Raw genomic sequence first — 19,386 nt, forward strand, 5'->3', positions numbered from 1 at the left:
GCCTGCCCGGGCTGTTGAGTCTTCTGACTCCAAAAGCTCCCATTCTTCTCTTTCTGGGGCTGGGGGCACTCACGCCTGTAGTGACCCATGGCCTGGCAGTTGAAGCACTGGACCATTGCTCTGTCCTGGCTGCCCCTCTGCGGTTTACTATGCCCGGATGCAACAGTCCTCCAAGGTTGGTTGCTTTGAGCTGAGGTGAATGGCTTGGTCCGGTAAGGTCCACGGTTGTTGTTGGGTGGCTGGGTTCGGATTGGCCCGCCAGTGTTGCCCGTTGCCTTCCTCCATCAAGTCTTGAAGTCAGCCTCCTCGCTTTCCAGGCGGAGGGCACACTGAACCACACCATTATAGGTGGTAAAGGCTTGTGCCACTACGGCCCTTCGAGCGGTAGTCAGCCCCCACTCAAATCTCCTTGCCTTGCTGCTTCTGTTGCCACAGCGGTTGGGGCGTAACGGGACAGCTCTTCAAACTTGGCCGCGTACTGGGTCACGGTCATTGTCCCTTGTTTTAGGTTCATGAATTCCTGCTCCTTGGCTAGGCGAAGGGGTGTAGGGAAGTATTTGTCGAGGAAAAGGGTCTCAAACTCGGCGAAGGTCATGGTGGCTATGGCATGGGTGGCTTCCATCAACTCCCACCAGTAACGGGCTTCCCCTTTCAGCTGGTAAGTGGCTAAGGCCACACGGTCTCCGTTCCGGGTGATCTCCAAGGTGTCCAGGATCACCTTGGTTTCTTTCAGCCAGGCTTCCGCCACGGTAGGGTTAGGATCTCCGTTGAAGGTCGGGGGTCGACGCTTGCAAAACTCATTCATCGCCCGGGTGCGGGTCATTGGTCCATCATCGTGGTTTTGGTTATGGCGGTTAGCATTCAGGGCGGTTACGAGTGCTCGCATGACTTGAGCTAGGTCGGTGTTAATGTTCGAGGATTCTCCGTTCTCGTATCCTAGTCCGCTGCGTCGGTTCACCATCTACGAGTAAAAATTGTATGGGGGCGGTTTAGTCTACTTACAATTTTCCTTTTTGTAAACGATATTCATCAAATAATATGCAACGGAAATTTTCAAGTATAAGTAAGGTTTTCATAGATAAACAAGGAATTACAATCATAAGCATAGAGTTCTACTATAAAACAAGTAGACTGAAAATGAGATTCCTACTACAAAGTGAGAAGATCCTACTACATGGTTCTTCTAGCCTTAGTGCTTTCAAGGGCGACTCAAGCTATCAAAACCTTATTCTAACACTACTATTCTACTAACGAGGTGGAATGAGTCCGAATAACTCTCTAAGCTGCTCCATCCACTCCTTCTCCCGGATCTCGAGCCAACGTTTTCCCTCGCGGTGAATCTTCTCAGCAAGTTCCCTCAGTGGTGAGTCCTGAGGATCGAGCGCCAAGTACTGATCCTCGCTGGTGTAGGGTGTCATTACAACTATCTCGTATAGCTGTTCACCAGTCTCGGGGTCGCGAACTCCCAAGTGTGGGATGGGAATAGGGCTCTCGGGTGATATCAAGGTCTTGTAGTACAGCAGATCTGCTACGGTGATAAGGGTACGGCAATCCATATCTACAATAAGGAAAGTTATATATTAGACTTAAGATGGTGGAATGCAATCGCATGCATACAATTATACATAAACAGTGATCAAGTCTAATAGAAAACACAAGTCTTTCATTTCATAATAAACAAGTACCACATAGAAGGCTTACTAGCCACAACTTCCTACTAGAACTGATTACATTAAAGGGTCCAACTACTACTTAAGCTTCCTTAATTACTCTAGAAAATCCTAGGGAACTCCATCCGATAAGCGCCTATGTCGGTCTCAAAAGGTGGTGGTGGCACATCACCGGGGTTAGTGGTTATAACCATGACTTCGGGTTCCGTTCTTAGGAATGCTATTTCCTCCTCGTCGGATTCTTCATCCTCATCGTCCCAGTCGTCTAAGTCCTCGTCGTCGGACGGTGCATCGGGATCCGGTCCTTCCATAAGGTGCTGCCAATCTGCTTCGTTTATTGGTGGGTCGTTGAACTCTTCGGTGTCCTCTTCGGGTTCCTACATAGGTTCTTCCTCCTCCGGATCTTCCTCGGGGTCCTCTTCCGGTTCTCCCGCAATCATGTTGATGGGAGGGATTATTGGAATTTGGGCGAGGGCTGCTCCCACATTGTCCTCTCCATTTCCCTCAATTAGGAATTCTACGTCGTTGGGAGGTGCTATTTGGACTAGAACTGGTGCCGCTTTGACATCTCCTCCTCCCTTGGGAAGTATGATCGAGCCATGCTCTCGGTAGTAGTCATTGGTGTAGGGAAAAGCATAAGGGAAGTAAGGATCTTCTATCAGCTGGTTTGTCATCGACTAGGGTACTCGCGAGATGGTGTGCTTCGGCTAGCTGGTTGATTTGGTATGCACTCAAGTGATTCATCTACAAGGAAAAATTTCTATTAGTCAAGTTTTTGAAAAGAAGTTTTAGTAAAACTTAGAGAAAACTTTTTAGGTTTCTACATTCCACATTCGATTCTTGATTTAAGTCATCATCCAATTGTTCGGGAATTCCCAGCTCGGCGGTATTGCCAATTCCGCGCGCCTTGCTTCAATCCGAAGATTGTTTTGACAGAATTCCACCCAATTTGGGATGGTAAACTTAAATTCAATTCACATTTGTGCAACGGTCAAACTTATTGTGTGGTTCTACCCATTCTACCCATGGCCGAGGTTTTGAACCTAAAGCTCTGATACCAAGTTGTAACGCCCCGAATTTTGGGTACGTTAAGTATACATTTTATTGAAAATAAACTAAGTCTGGCTCTTTTATTACAACAAAAAACTTAAAAGAAGTACTTTTATTACAAATGGGAGGGAACTAAGGTTCCTAACTACTACTCCGCTTGTTCTTCCATCCGGGCTAGCTCTTCGGCTTCAAATGCCTCCAAGGTGTAAAGTTCACCCTGTTCATCTATGAGGTCTGACATATTATACCGGCGTTGTAACGACCCTGAATTTTGGTCAATAAAAATTTCGTTAAATATTTGAATTAGATTTAAATTACTTATTTTCTCTTGATTGTTATATGATTTCTTGTTAATATTCGTCGTAGTTAGATTTTGGTCCTTTGTTAAACTCTTGACTAGAAAAACCTACGTGACCAATTTAGTTAATTTCCAACCGACTACTTGGTGGAACCGAGCAGCCAACTCACCTAGTTACTAGATGAACCTTTTGGACCTTTTGAAACTCTTGAACCTTTGTCTTTGCCCATTGGTCCATAATGGTTAGGGTAATCTTTGTCCTTTGGACAATAGGCCCCCCATTTAAATATTTTGGTAAAATACAAAGATATAATATTTTAATGGTTTATAAAAACATGTGCCAGTACTTATATGCATTGTTTATTGGGGATTCTCCCACCCCTCCATTATCCATTGGTTAATAAACACAAGGGTAATTTTTGTCCATTGGATAATAAACTTTTTATTATAAAAGTACATGTAGTCTTTCAAAATCTTATTTTAAAATAAAAGGTACTTGTACTCTTTTGTCCAATGGTTATTAACCGCAAGGGAAACTATTATCCATTGGGTAATAACCGTTAGGGAAGTTAGTAACCATTGGGTAATACAGTCTTTTGACCAAATAAAGTACCGATGTGACTAGGGAATCTCCCAATAAAGTTGATGTGACTAGTCAACCTTTTTCAACCCTAGAAATTACTTATTTATTTCTTTTTATTAATTTGGTTTTATTCTTTGTTCATTGGACAATAAAAGTTAGGGGAACTATTATCCATTGGATAATAGAAACCCAATTCTTTATATTAAAAGGGTTTTGAGCAAAGTACTTGAATAGACTTTTATAATTATTTTGAAAAGTACTTTTGATTATTTTTTCTAATAAAAGTACCCTAGTAACTATTGTCCATTGGACAATGATTGTTAGGGTAATCTTTACCCATTGGACAAAAGCTTTTCCTTTATTATATTTGGCTAAGTACATATATATAAACACATGGGTAAATTTCAAAAAGGACATGTAGTCTTTTAAAAGACTTAAATTATAATTTAAAGAACTCGTACCTTATTATCCATTGAACGATAACCGTTAGGGGATTTATTATCCATTGGGTAATAGATTTATTCTTTCACCAAGTACATGGGTTTATTAAATTAATCTTTTTTCTTAAAACCCCATGTGATGAAGTACCCATATTTTATTATGTAGCCTTTAAGCCTAATATTCTCCTAAGTACCTTTTTATTATTTTGTATTGGGATTTTGTACCCAATTGGATTTGTTTGAATGGGAGGTGTGATCTACCTAGATTACAAAAGTACCCTAGTTTATTTGTTTAATCAACATGTGCCTAATTGGATTTCTTTAATGGATTTTTGATTTAGAAAAATCTTGTACCTTAGTACTTTCTTATTCTTTCTTGTTATTATGCATGCATATATATATATATATGTGTGTGTGTGTGTGTACCTTTGCAAGAGAGAGGAGAGAGAGGCCGAGAGAGAGGGAGAGGAGAGAGAGAGCCGAGAGAGAGATAGGAGAGAGAGAGGGAGAGATTTTGTCGTACTTTCTTGACCTTCCATGATCCTTCCTTGATCTTTCTCCAATCCTTGGAGAATCTTTTCCCTAACCAAACTTAACTCCCCATTTGTACTTCCATATTTGATTAGTACCCAAATCTTGTACCATTGTCCCCTTTCTTCCAACAAATCTCCCAAAGATCAAATCCAAGGACTAAACCTAGCCTTGCAAGCTACCTTATTAGGCCTTAGTCTTTTTATGCCTAATGACAACCTATGATGGACTATTATGACATAATCCTAGCCTTTATTAGCCTTAGACCTTGACTACAAGCTAAACCTAGGTTATGACTACCTAAAAAGCCTAAGATCTTAGTTGATTACATAGCCTTACACCTAAGATTTGGATTGGACAAGCTATGACTTGGTTGAAAGGTTGATTTGATGACTTAATGGAGCAAAATCCATGGGAGATATAGAGAGAGAGAGGGCCGGCCATAGAGAGAGGGGGAGAGCCAAGAATTTTGCCTATAAATAGCACCCCATGTTTGGCATTCAACTCACACGTTCACCTAGCAACTTCTCTCTCTAGAAAATTAGTGTTCTTTCTTTGTTCTTGCTTTTGTTCTTCTTGTTCTTGAGTTGTTCTTGAGTTCTTCAAGAAACTCAACCTAAGCCGCCACTAAACCGCCACTCGACCACCCTCTCGATCCAAAAGTAGTAGTAGTATTAGTCAAGTAGAAGTTTCGAGAGAAACCTTTCTCTTTCGAAGCTACCGGAGGCCTACCGTAGGAAGTTACTCCGCCCGACCACCGACGTACTTTCCATAGCCGACTACCGCCAAGAAGAACGGTAGATTATCCCTATCTACTACTCCTAATTATATGTAGTTCATCCTTACGTACTTATCGTTTGATTAGAAGTATTCGTATTTTGATCTTTAAGATAGTTATGAGTGTGCGTATATGAATTGCTTGTATTACTTGTGGTATGTGATAAAGCATAAGTGATTTCACTCCAAAGACGTCCGTACATGTGGCATTGTGCTTTGAATAAAGCATAAGTGATACACTCCAAAGGCGTCCGTATATGTGGCGTTATGCTATAAGTAGTGATTGAGCGTGTTAAAGTAATATAGAATTGGATGATCTTGTTAGAAAGATACGTGTCCTACCGCGGAGTCTTTGAATGTAAACGAGACACGAGAACCGAGAATGTAGAAACATGACACCTAGGGTGTGATTAATGAAAGGAAATATTTTGAAACAACATAATGACCGATTTTGGGTGGCATTATGTGAGTTGTGTGCGTGCGTAAAAGAAACATTTGAAATGGTTGAAATGTTTTGGAAACCATGATGTGGCCGGACGTGGTAGCCCATCGTGTGGATTTTGAAAACCGCAACGTGGCCGGACTTGGTAGCCCGTTGCGTGGATTGTGAAAACCACAATGTGGCCGGACGTGGTAGCCCATTGTGTGGAGTGTATTTTGTGTGTGTTCCAATGGGATCCGGGAAAAACGGAACCATTGTGAGGTTAGGTGTGTAGCTTGGTTATCCGCGGTACGGAGCCAATGCAATATTGTGTGAGTTAAACAAATGATTTTTGAAAGATTGTTTTGTAAGTAAAAATGTTGACACGGTCTACGATGAGTCGCGTAGGAGAAAACTCTGAAATCTTGGACACCAACGATAGTTGATTAACGAATGTGGATGTGTCATTGTTAAGCTGCGTATATATGTATCATGTGGAAATCGATGTGTTATTATTTCCTGTTGTTTTAAGTTATGGGTTAGCGGGTATGGGATTACTCTGCTGAGCTTTGTAGCTCACGGTGTTGCCTTTTGGTGACCCTGACATATTATATCGGTGGCGACGCTGGTATAATGTGTCAGACTTTGTAGATGATCAGGGGAAGCAGATCACCGTGGAGGCTTTGGAGCTGAGGAGCTGGCAAGAACTGAGGAGCTGAGGAGCTATAGTTAGGAACCCTAGAATCCCCTCCGTTGATGTAAATATTGAACTCTTGAGAGAGTTTTGTTGTAATAACGAGCCAGACTCCATTTGATTTATGAATAAAATGTCCTTTTAACGTACCCAAAATTCGGGGCGTTACAGGCGTCGCCACCAATATAATAAGTCAGGGTCACCAAAAAGGCAACACCGTGAGCTTAAACGCTCAATAGAATAATCGAAACCCTCTAACCCTTAACTTATAACAATACAACATATAGTCAAAGATTTCCACATAGCATGCTCATCTAACAACAACACATTCGTATACGATAAACCATCAACGTTGGTGTCCAAGATTTGTGAGTTTCTCCTACGTGACTCCTCGTAGACCGTGTCAACATTTTCCACATTTCATAAACATATCACCTTTTCAAAAACTCGATTTTTAACACACCCAACCTCGGTTCCGCCGTTCCGGACTCCCGAGTATCCTCACAATGGTTCCGCCGTCCCGGGCTCCCATTGGCACACATTGCATTGGCTCCGTAACGTGGATAACCAAGCACACACCCAACCTCGGTTCCGCCGTTTCGGACTCCCGAGTATCTTCACAATGGTTCCGCCGTCCCGGTCTCCCATTGGCACACAAAACACACACCACACAAAGGGCTACAACGTCCGGCCACTTTGTGGTTTCCAAAACATTTCACACTTTTCAAAACACGCCCTTTTCATAAACCACAACCTAAGTGTCATGTTTCTACTTCCTTGATTTCTGTGTCTCGTTTCTCATGCATAGACTCCGCGGAGGGACTTTTCACATACGATATCATTCATTGTATCATTCAATCTAACAAGATCATACATTTCAAACTACTTGACATGCTTGAATCACTTAATAACAAACAACATGCATTTCATACATTCTTAAACAAAGATAACCTTATCTACATAAGCTTAGTGATCAAAGTTACTTTCAAATGAACTTATTTTAGAGTTATGATACAAAACTACTTTATACTTAGGAATAGGGATAAGGAATTCCTACACTATATTTGGGGTGGACGATAAGAATATTCTACCTTGCTTCTTGGCGGTAGTAGTCGGCTAAGAAGATTCGGTCGTCGGTTTTGGATTTCGGCGGCGTAACGGCGTCGGTTTGCTTCGAAAGGAAGAGAGTTGTACTTTCTCTTCCTAGAAACAACTTTCTAACTAACTAAGCTACTTTAAAAGATCTAACGGTGGTTTTGGGAGGTGGTTTGGTGATTTCTCTCAAGAACACTCAAGAACACAAGAAAACTAGAACTTGGAAAGCAAGAACTTTTGGAATTTCTAGAGAGAAGTGAGAGCAATGGTTGAAGGTGTGAGTTTAAGCTTGGAATGAGCTTCTATTTATAGGCCAAGGCTTCTCCTCTCCCTCTCTCAACCGAATCTCTCTCTCTCTCTCTACAAATTTGATTTCTTTCACTTGTCAAGCTTGATTGAAAGCTTGATGGGTGAAGTTAAGGCTTGGTTGGAAGATCAATGGCTAAATGGTAGGCTTGCATGGCTACTTTGGTCCTTGGATTTGATCTTTGGAAGATATGTTGGAAAGGGGGGAGACATGGGTACAAGATTCATGGTTTAAACAATTGGAATTGGTACAAAGGAGGACAATGGTGGTAGATATGGAAGATATACATCTTCCAAGTTTGAAAAGATGAAGAATATCCAAGTACAAGTCACATCCTTCTTCTTCTTCCTTCTTCCTTCCTTCTCTCTCTCTCCCTCTCTCTCTCTCTCTCGGCCTCTCTCCTCTCTCTCTCTCACGGCTCTCTCTCTCCTCTCTCCTCTCTCTCTCTCTCTCCCATGTGCTAGCTATATAAATATGTATATATATGTACAAACATGTAAGAATACAAATAAACAATAGGTACTTTTGTACAAAAGGGCAATTTAGTCTTTAAGGGTCAAGATTCACCCTTTAAACCAATAAAAAAAAAGTACCGTACTTTAATTAATATAATAATGTACTTTTGTATTCCCGGGAATCTTAACAAAATATTATTTTAATGGGTTAAGTACTTTGTTTGAAAGATGAGCCTATTACCCAATGGATAATAACATCCCTAACGGTTATTATCCAAAGGATAATAAGGTACGGGTACTTTAAATACTAAACTAAGTTTTTGGAAATGACTACATGTCCTTTTTATTATTACACATGTGATATATATATATATATGTTCTTACCAAATAAAATAAACAAAAGGCTTTTGTCCAATGGGAAAAGATTACCCTAATGGTTATTGTCCAATGGTCCATAGTTACTTGGGTACTTTTATTAGAAAAAATAATCAAAAGTACTTTTCAAAAGTCATTTCTTTAAAAGATCAAAGTACTTGTTCAAATCTTTCAAAAATCCTTTTAATATAAAGAAATGGGTTTCTATTATCCAATGGATAATAATCCCCCTAACATTTATCGTCCAAAATATAAAGAATAAAATCAAAATAAGAAAACAGTTAAACCATTTCTAGTCTAGGGTTCAAAAGGTTTAAGATGGGCAAAACGGTCCATCTACGGTTAGGGAAACGTAACTAGGTGACTTCCTAGTTTGGTTACTCCATCAAGCCGGTTAGAAGCTAACTAGGCTTGCTAAGTCGGACTTAATAGTCAAGAAACGATCTTTGAGGGCTAAAGTGCAATTAGGGTTTCTAGTCGAGAAATACGATGATAAGGCGATCGATTGTTTAAATACAAACCACAAGGAAATCAAATAAGAGAATCAACGAGCAATTAAGAAATTTCAAATAACAACGAGATTTTTATTGAACGAAAAATCGGAGTTGTTACAACCTATCCCCCTTAAACAATTTCGTCCTCGAAATTCGATGGATTCTAGGATTCAAACAAATGAGGGTACTTCATCTTCATGGTTTCTTCCCTTTCCCATGTGGTTTCTCCCCTTTCCCATGTGGTTTCTCCAGCTCCTCGGTGCTTCCACAAAACTCGTACCAACTTAATGGTCTTGTTTCGGATAGTCTTCTCGCTTCGGTCTTGAATCTCTATCGGTTCCTCTTCGTATGTCGCATCTTCTTCGATGGTGATGTCTTCCCAATTGAGAATATGGGTGGGTAATGCTAGATACTTGCGAAGCATGGAAACGTGAAACACGTTATGCACTAGGTCTAGCTGGGGTGGTAGGGCGAGGTGGTATGCAACCTTCCCGATCTTCTCCACGATGTCAAATGGTCCGATGAAGCGCGGAGACAACTTCCCCTTCTTCCCAAATCTGATGACTCCTTTCTTTGGTCTGATTTTCAGGAACACATGATCTCCCACAGCAAAAGTCAATGGTCGGCTCCTCTTATCCGCATAACTCTTCTGTCGGCTTTGAGCGGTCTGGATCCTCTATCTGATAGTCTTGACCTTTTCCGTGGTATCCCGCACTATGTCAGGCCCGATCAATCCTGTTTCCCCAGCATCGGTCCAACAGACTGGAGATCGGCAGGGTCGACCGTATAGAGCTTCATAAGGTGCCATCCCAATGCTTGCTTGATAGCTGTTGTTGTAGGCGAACTCCACCAATGGCAAATGTTGTTCCTAGTTTCCAGAGAAATCCAAGGCGCAGGCTCTCAGCATATCTTCCAGGGTCTGAATAGTCCTCTCCGTTTGTCCGTCGGTTTGGGGGTGAAAGGCCGTGCTAAGCCTTACGTCTATTCCCAATGCTTTCTGCAATCCTTTCCAAAAGTGTGATACAAAACGTGGGTCTCTGTCGGAGACTATCGAGATTGGTACTCCATGGAGGCGTACGATTTCTCGAATGTACAACATGCTTAGTTGCTCCACATTTTCTGTCATCTTGACAGGCAGAAAGTGTGCAGACTTGGTGAGTCGATCTACGATCACCCAGATGGCTGTGTTGGTCTTGGCGGATCTTGGCAGTCCCGTCACGAAATCCATCGAGATGTGCTCCTACTTCCAGGTCGGTATTGGTAAGGGTTGAAGATCTCCTCCAGGTTTCTGATGCTCAGCCTTGACTTGTTGACACACCAAACAGGTAGACACAAACCGTGCTACATCCTTCTTCATTCCTTCCCACCAGTACGTTCTTCGCAAGTCGTGATACATCTTTGTACCGCCAGGGTGAACTGCGAAGTTCGAATGGTGAGTTTCTCGGAGTACATCTTCTCGTAGGGTTCCAACATTAGGTACGAATACCTTTCCTTTGAATCTCAGGCTGTTATTCTCCTCGATAGTCCATCCTGGCACCGCCTTTCCTTCTCGGATTCGATGTCGGACGAACTCACAATTCTGCTCGAAGGTTTAGGCTAGCAGAATTTCCTGATGAAGTGCTGGCTCCGCAACTAGAGCGTACAGTCGTGCGTTTCCGTTCTCTGACGACGGTCGCAGGTTGAACTCGTTAAGGGTGTTCACCATCTCCCATTCCTTGATGGCAGTCTTGACCTTCTGTGCTCTGTCCTTTCGACTCAGAGCGTCGGCTACCACGTTGGCCTTGCCGGGGTGATACTGAAGCGTAAACTTGTAGTCCTCCAAGTACTCCATCCAGCGTCGCTGCCTCAGGTTCAACTCCTTCTGAGTGAACAAGTATTTGAGGCTCTTATGGTCGGTGAAAACTTCGAATTGTTCTCCCCACAGGTAGTATCGCCAAGATTTGAGGGCGAACACTACTGCGGCCAATTCTAGGTCATGGGTAGGATAATTCTTCTCGTGAGGTCGAAGTTGTCGAGATCCGTAGGCTATGACCTTCCCATTCTGCATCAGCACGCATCCTAAACCATCTCTCGAAGCGTCGCAATAAACGGTATAATCTATCCCTCGCTCAGGGACGATAAGTACTGGTGCGTTGGTCAGTCTTTTCTTCAATTCTTGGAAAGATTTCTCACAGGCTTCATTCCAATCCAGCTTCACTCCTTTATGAGTCAACTTGGTCATTGGCTTGGCCAAGGTTGAGAAGTCCGGGATGAATCTTCGGTAATAACCCGCCAATCCTAGGAAACTCCTGATTTCGAACACTGAGGTTGGCTGTTTCCAGTTCAGCACTGCTTCGACTTTGCCTTCGTCCACTGCAATCCCTTCCTTGGATACTACATGTCCCAAGAACTTAACCACTTCTAGCCAAAACTCGCATTTACTTGCTTTGGCGTAGAGTTGGTTATCTCGAAGTACTTGTAGTGTTATCCGAAGGTGCTCTACGTGCTCCTCCTTGTTGGCAGAGTATATCAATATATCATCAATGAACACCACTATAAACTTGTCTAAGTAGAGTTGAAAGATCTTGTTCATGAGACACATGAATACCGCCGGAGCATTGGTCAGCCCAAATGGCATCACTACAAACTCGTAGTGGCCGTATCTGGTACGAAAAGCCGTCTTGGCAATATCCTCGTCTCGAATCCGTAATTGATGATAGCCTGATCGGAGATCGATTTTAGAGAAACAGGTTGCTCCCCTTAATTGATCAAAAAGGTCATCGATCCTAGGCAATGGATATCGATTCTTGATTGTGACTTGATTCAACTTCCTATAGTCGATACACAATCGTAGCGTCCCTTCTTTCTTCTTCACGAACAGAGCAGGCGCTCCCCATGGTGAAGTACTCGGCCTGATAAATCCCTTGTCCAACAGCTCTTGCAGCTGGGTTTTGAGCTCTTTTAGTTCAGCCGGGGCCATTCGGTATGGTGCCATCGAGATTGGTGCCGTCCCTGGTTGAAGTTCTATAGAGAAGTCTATCTCTCTAGGAGGTGGTAAGCCAGGAAGTTCCTCAGGGAAAACATCGGCGTACTCGCACATGATGTGAGGTAATCCTAACTCCATCCTGTCAGTTTCTTCCATTTGGAGACTAGCTAGCCATCCAAATAGTTGATTCTGCCACCTAGATCTCTTCGTTGTCAAACTCGCTGCTTCTCTATCCCCCTTAAAATGGAAACGAGTTCCCTCTGGGGTGTAGGCCGTCACTGTCTTCTGATGATAGTCTATGACTGCTCGGTGAGCCGATAGCCAGTCCATGCCTAGTATCACGTCGAAATCCACCATGTCGATCACTCTGAGATCGCAAGTCAGGCGCAGGTTGGCTACTTCTAACTCGCACCCTCTACACACTAGATTAACAGTTATGCTCACCCCCGTTGGTGATACTACTTTCGTACTTTTGCTAAGGGGTTCTGTTTCTAGTGCTAAGGCAGTTACGCAAGTAGTAGATATGAACGAATGCGATGCTCCAGAATCGAATGAAGCTTGTACACAGGTGCTATACAATAGTAGTGTACCTTGGATCACAGAGGAATCCTACTCCTGCTCCTCAGCCTGTAGAGCAAAGATACGTCCTCCGGCGCCTTGCTGGGTTCCAATGGGCTGCTTTCCCTTGTTCTGCCCGTTCAGCTGCTGTGTTGAACCTTCAGGGTTCTGTTTCACAAAGCTGGCCTGCCCGGGCTGTTGAGTCTTCTGACTCCAAAAGCTCCCATTCTTCTCTTTCTGGGGCTGGGGGCACTCACGCCTGTAGTGACCCATGGCCTGGCAATTGAAGCACTGGACCGTTGCTCTGTCCTGGCTGCCCCTCTGTGGTTTACTATGCCCGGATGCAACAGTCCTCCAAGGTTGGTTGCTTTGAGCTGAGGTGAATGGCTTGGTCTGGTAAGGTCCACGGTTGTTGTTGGGTGGCTGGGTTCAGATTGGCCCGCCAGTGTTGCCCGTTGCCTTCCTCCATCAAGTCTTGAAGTCAGCCTCCTCGCTTTCTAGGCGGAGGGCACACTGAACCACACCATTATAGGTGGTAAAGGCTTGTGCCACTACGGCCCTTCGAGCGGTAGTCAGCCCCCACTCAAATCTCCTTGCCTTGCTGCTTCTGTTGCCACAGCGGTTGGGGCGTAACGGGACAGCTCTTCAAACTTGGCCGCGTACTGGGTCACGGTCATTGTCCCTTGTTTCAGGTTCATGAATTCCTGCTCCTTGGCTAGGCGAAGGGGTGTAAGGAAGTATTTGTCGAGGAAAAGGGTCTCAAACTCGGCGAAGGTCATGGTGGCTATGGCATGGGTGGCTTCCATCAACTCCCACCAGTAACGGGCTTCCCCTTTCAGCTGGTAAGTGGCTAAGGCCACACGGTCTCCGTTCCGGGTGATCTCCAAGGTGTCCAGGATCACCTTGGTTTCTTTCAGCCAGGCTTCCGCCACGGTAGGGTTAGGATCTCCGTTGAAGGTCGGGGGTCGACGCTTGCAAAACTCATTCATCGCCCGGGTGCGGGTCATTGGTCCATCATCGTGGTTTTGGTTATGGCGGTTAGCATTCAGGGCGGTTACGAGTGCTCGCATGACTTGAGCTAGGTCGGTGTTAGTGTTCGAGGATTCTCCGTTCTCGTATCCTAGTCCGCTGCGTCGGTTCACCATCTACGAGTAAAAATTGTACGGGGGCGGTTTAGTCTACTTACAATTTTCCTTTTTGTAAACGGAATTCATCAAATAATATGCAACGGAAATTTTCAAGTATAAGTAAGGTTTTCATAGATAAACAAGGAATTACAATCATAAGCATAGAGTTCTACTATAAAACAAGTAGACTGAAAATGAGATTCCTACTACAAAGTGAGAAGATCCTACTACATGGTTCTTCTAGCCTTAGTGCTTTCAAGGGCGACTCAAGCTATCAAAACCTTATTCTAACACTACTATTCTACTGACGAGGTGGAATGAGTCCGAATAACTCTCTAAGCTGCTCCATCCACTCCTTCTCCCGGATCTCGAGCCAACGTTCTCCCTCGCGGTGAATCTTCTCAGCAAGTTCCCTCAGTGGTGAGTCCTGAGGATCGAGCGCCAAGTACTGATCCTCGCTGGTGTAGGGTGTCATTACAACTATCTCGTATAGCTGTTCACCAGTCTCGGGGTCGCGAACTCCCAAGTGTGGGATGGGAATAGGGCTCTCGGGTGATATCAAGGTCTTGTAGTACAGCAGGTCTGCTACGGTGATAAGGGTACGGCAATCCATATCTACAATAAGGAAAGTTATATATTAGACTTAAGATGGTGGAATGCAATCGCATGCATACAATTATACATAAACAGTGATCAAGTCTAATAGAAAACACAAGTCTTTCATTTCATAATAAACAAGTACCACATAGAAGGCTTACTAGCCACAACTTCCTACTAGAACTGATTACATTAAAGGGTCCAACTACTACTTAAGCTTCCTTAATTACTCTAGAAAATCCTAGGGAACTCCATCCGATAAGCGCCTATGTCGGTCTCAAAAGGTGGTGGTGGCACATCACCGGGGTTAGTGGTTATAACCATGACTTCGGGTTCCGCTCTTAGGAATGCTATTTCCTCCTCGTCGGATTCTTCATCCTCATCGTCCCAGTCGTCTAAGTCCTCGTCGTCGGACGGTGCATCGGGATCCGGTCCTTCCATAAGGTGCTGCCAATCTGCTTCGTTTATTGGTGGGTCGTTGAACTCTTCGGTGTCCTCTTCGGGTTCCTACATAGGTTCTTCCTCCTCCGGATCTTCCTCGGGGTCCTCTTCCGGTTCTCCCGCAATCATGTTGATGGGAGGGATTATTGGAATTTGGGCGAGGGCTGCTCCCGCATTGTCCTCTCCATTTCCCTCAATTAGGAATTCTACGTCGTTGGGAGGTGCTATTTGGACTAGAACTGGTGCCGCTTCGACATCTCCTCCTCCCTCGGGAACTATGATCGAGCCATGCTCTCGGTAGTAGTCATTGGTGTAGGGAAAAGCATAAGGGAAGTAAGGATCTTCTATCAGCTGGTTTGTCATCGACTAGGGTACTCGCGAGATGGTGTGCTTCGGCTAGCAGGTTGATTTGGTATGCACTCAAGTGATTCATCTACAAGGAAAAATTTCTATTAGTCAAGTTTTTGAAAAGAAGTTTTAGTAAAACTTAGAGAAAACTTTTTAGGTTTCTACATTCCACATTCGATTCTTGATTTAAGTCATCATCCAATTGTTCGGGAATTCCCAGCTCGGCGGTATTGCCAATTCCGCACGCCTTGCTTCAATCCGAAGATTGTTTTGACAGAATTCCACCCAATTTGGGACGGTAAACTTAAATTCAATTCACATTTGTGCAACGGTCAAACTTATTGTGTGGTTCTACCCATTCTACCCATGGCCGAGGTTTTGAACCTAAAGCTCTGATACCAAGTTGTAACGCCCCGAATTTTGGGTACGTTAAGTATACATATTATTGAAAATAAACTGAGTCTGGCTCTTTTATTACAACAAAAAACTTAAAAGAAGTACTTTTATTACAAATGGGAGGGAACTAAGGTTCCTAACTACTGCTCCGCTTGTTCTTCCATCCGGGCTAGCTCTTCGGCTTCAAATGCCTCCAAGGTGTAAAGTTCACCCCGTTCATCTATGAGGTCTGACATATTATACCGGCGTCGCCACCAATATAATAAGTCAGGGTCACCAAAAAGGCAACACCGTGAGCTTAAACGCTCAATAGAATAATCCAAACCCTCTAACCCTTAACTTATAACAATACAACATATAGTCAAAGATTTCCACATAGCATGCTCATCTAACAACAACACATTCGTATACGATAAACCATCAACGTTGGTGTCCAAGATTTGTGAGTTTCTCCTACGTGACTCCTCGTAGACCGTGTCAACATTTTCCACATTTCATAAACATATCACCTTTTCAAAAACTCGATTTTTAACACACCCAACCTCGGTTCCGCCGTTCCGGACTCTCGGGTATCCTCACAATGGTTCCGCCATCCCGGGCTCCCATTGGCACACATTGCATTGGCTCCGTAACGTGGATAACCAAGCACACACCCAACCTCGGTTCCGCCGTTTCGGACTCCCGAGTATCCTCACAATGGTTCCGCCGTCCCGGTCTCCCATTGGCACACAAAACACACACCACACAAAGGGCTACAACGTCCGGCCACTTTTTGGTTTCCAAAACATTTCACACTTTTCAAAACACGCCCTTTTCATAAACCACAACCTAAGTGTCATGTTTCTACTTCCTTGATTTCTGTGTCTCGTTTCTCATGCATAGACTCCGCGGAGGGACTTTTCACATACGATATCATTCATTGTATCATTCAATCTAACAAGATCATACATTTCAAACTACTTGACATGCTTGAATCACTTAATAACAAACAACATGCATTTCATACATTCTTAAACAAAGATAACCTTATCTACATAAGCTTAGTGATCAAAGTTACTTTCAAATGAACTTATTTTAGAGTTATGATACAAAACTACTTTATACTTAGGAATAGGGATAAGGAATTCCTACACTATATTTGGGGTGGACGATAAGAATATTCTACCTTGCTTCTTGGCGGTAGTAGTCGGCTAAGAAGATTCGGTCGTCGGTTTTGGATTTCGGCGGCGTAACGGCGTCGGTTTGCTTTGAAAGGAAGAGAGTTGTACTTTCTCTTCCTAGAAACAACTTTCTAACTAACTAAGCTACTTTAAAAGATCTAACGGTGGTTTTGGGAGGTGGTTTGGTGGTTTCTCTCAAGAACACTCAAGAACACAAGAAAACTAGAACTTGGAAAGCAAGAACTTTTGGAATTTCTAGAGAGAAGTGAGAGCAATGGTTGAAGGTGTGAGTTTAAGCTTGGAATGAGCTTCTATTTATAGGCCAAGGCTTCTCCTCTCCCTCTCTCAACCGAATCTCTCTCTCTCTCTCTACAAATTTGATTTCTTTCACTTGTCAAGCTTGATTGAAAGCTTGATGGGTGAAGTTAAGGCTTGGTTGGAAGATCAATGGCTAAATGGTAGGCTTGCATGGCTACTTTGGTCCTTGGCTTTGATCTTTGGAAGATATGTTGGAAAGGGGGGAGACATGGGTACAAGATTCATGGTTTAAACAATTGGAATTGGTACAAAGGAGGACAATGGTGGTAGATATGGAAGATATACATCTTCCAAGTTTGAAAAGATGAAGAATATCCAAGTACAAGTCACATCCTTCTTCTTCTTCCTTCTTCCTTCCTTCTCTCTCTCTCCTTCTCTCTCTCTCTCTCTCTCTCTCTCTCGGCCTCTCTCCTCTCTCTCTCTCTCACGGCTCTCTCTCTCCTCTCTCCTCTCTCTCTCTCTCCCATGTGCTAGCTATATAAATATGTATATATATGTACAAACATGTAAGAATACAAATAAACAATAGGTACTTTTGTACAAAAGGGCAATTTAGTCTTTAAGGGTCAAGATTCACCCTTTAAACCAATAAAAAAAAGTACCGTACTTTAATTAATATAATAATGTACTTTTGTACTCCCGGAAATCTTAACAAAATATTATTTTAATGGGTTAAGTACTTTGTTTGAAAGATGAGCCTATTACCCAATGGATAATAACATCCCTAACGGTTATTATCTAAAGGATAATAAGGTACGGGTACTTTAAATACTAAACTAAGTTTTTGGAAATGACTACATGTCCTTTTTATTATTACACATGTGATATATATATATATATATATATATGTACTTACCAAATAAAATAAACAAAAGGCTTTTGTCCAATGGGTAAAGATTACCCTAATGGTTACTGTCCAATGGTCCATAGTTACTTGGGTACTTTTATTAGAAAAATAATCAAAAGTACTTTTCAAATGTCATTTCTTTAAAAGATCAAAGTACTTGTTCAAATCTTTCAAAAATCCTTTTAATATAAAGAAATGGGTTTCTATTATCCAATGGATAATAATCCCCCTAAGATTTATCGTCCAAAGGATAAAGAATAAAATCAAAATAAGAAAACAATTAAACCATTTCTAGTCTAGGGTTCAAAAGGTTCAAAAGGTTTAAGATGGGCAAAACGGTCCATCTACGGTTAGGGAAACGTAACTAAGTGACTTCCTAGTTTGGTTACTCCATCAAGCCGGTTAGAAGCTAACTAGGCTTGCTAAGTCGGACTTAATAGTCAAGAAACGATCTTTGAGGGCTAAAGTGCAATTAGGGTTTCTAGTCGAGAAATACGATGATAATGCGATCGATTGTTTAAATACAAACCACAAGGAAATCAAATAAGAGAATCAACGAGCAATTAAGAAATTTCAAATAACAACGAGATTTTTATTGAACGAAAAATCGGAGTTGTTACAGTGATCGGCCAAGAACTCTGGACAGCCCTTCCCTTTACTAACTTCTGGTGACATATTTGAGCTCAAATTCGGCTAACATGAGCAGCTATCGTGTCAACTTTCCAGTGTGAGCTGGTTTCTCAAATAGGTACTTCAGAGGGTCCATTCGAGAAATCAACCTTACAGGGTATGCCAGCATGTAAGGTCTTAGTTTCTTGGAAGCCCAAACAAGTGCCTAGCACGTCTTTTCCAATGGAGTGTAGCGTTCCTCGCATCCAAGCATCTTTTTGCTTAGATAGTAAACAGCCCTTTCAACCCCATCGTCTCCCTTTTGTTCCAACATACACCCAATTACAGATGGAGTGACAAACAAGTATAGGATCAAAGGTTTTCCTGATAAGGGCGATGTTAGCATTGGTGGATTCTGCAGATAGGTTCGGATTGCTTCAAAAGCTTTCTGGCACTTGTCATCCCATTTAAATGGCACACCTTTCTTGAGCAAGCAAAATATTCGCTCACAGGTCGAAGTCAGCTTGGCGATGAATCAACTATTGACCTGCATTTTCCAAGAAAGCTTCTTACATTCTTCTCGAATCGTGGCGGCTCCATTTTTAGAATAGCCTTGATCTGTAAGAGATCCACCTCGATGCTGTAGACACCCCAATTTGGCCTAACGATTATTTCAAGTCCCACCTTGGGGACCTCCTGATAATGATATGGATACAATGATTGCTGATTGACTTCTCGTGAACCCATGGACTTATGGTAAGAACTTTGAACCACTTAGAGGACCCAATCCAGAGCTATATAGCCTTCCAGACAGAAAATACAGTATCCCA

The 19,386-nt window shown here is 42.8% G+C and overlaps 1 protein-coding gene across 1 annotated transcript; it reads left to right on the top strand.

Moving 5' to 3' along the window:
- Window positions 1-1,808: 1,808 nt before the first annotated feature.
- LOC131306861 (uncharacterized) lies at window positions 1,809-9,874 on the top strand. Its single transcript, XM_058333290.1, has 3 exons — window positions 1,809-2,256; window positions 9,600-9,668; window positions 9,780-9,874. The coding sequence occupies exons 1-3, from the start codon at window positions 1,809-1,811 to the stop codon at window positions 9,872-9,874; spliced, it is 612 nt and encodes a 203-aa protein (XP_058189273.1).
- The last annotated feature ends 9,512 nt before the right edge of the window (window positions 9,875-19,386 follow it).

This window comes from Rhododendron vialii, chromosome 11a (genome assembly GCF_030253575.1).
Source record: "Rhododendron vialii isolate Sample 1 chromosome 11a, ASM3025357v1".
In the NCBI taxonomy this organism is placed as follows: domain Eukaryota; kingdom Viridiplantae; phylum Streptophyta; class Magnoliopsida; order Ericales; family Ericaceae; genus Rhododendron; species Rhododendron vialii.

Bases quoted from the DNA above. Each gene is read 5' to 3' on its own strand.
- LOC131306861 (XM_058333290.1), top strand. From the start codon at position 1,809: ATGTCGGTCTCAAAAGGTGGTGGTGGCACATCACCGGGGTTAGTGGTT. The intron at 2,257-9,599 runs GTATGATCGAGC...GGGTAATGCTAG, and splicing joins ATCTCCTCCTCCCTTGGGAA to ATACTTGCGAAGCATGGAAA. The intron at 9,669-9,779 runs GTATGCAACCTT...TCTGATTTTCAG, and splicing joins TGGGGTGGTAGGGCGAGGTG to GAACACATGATCTCCCACAG.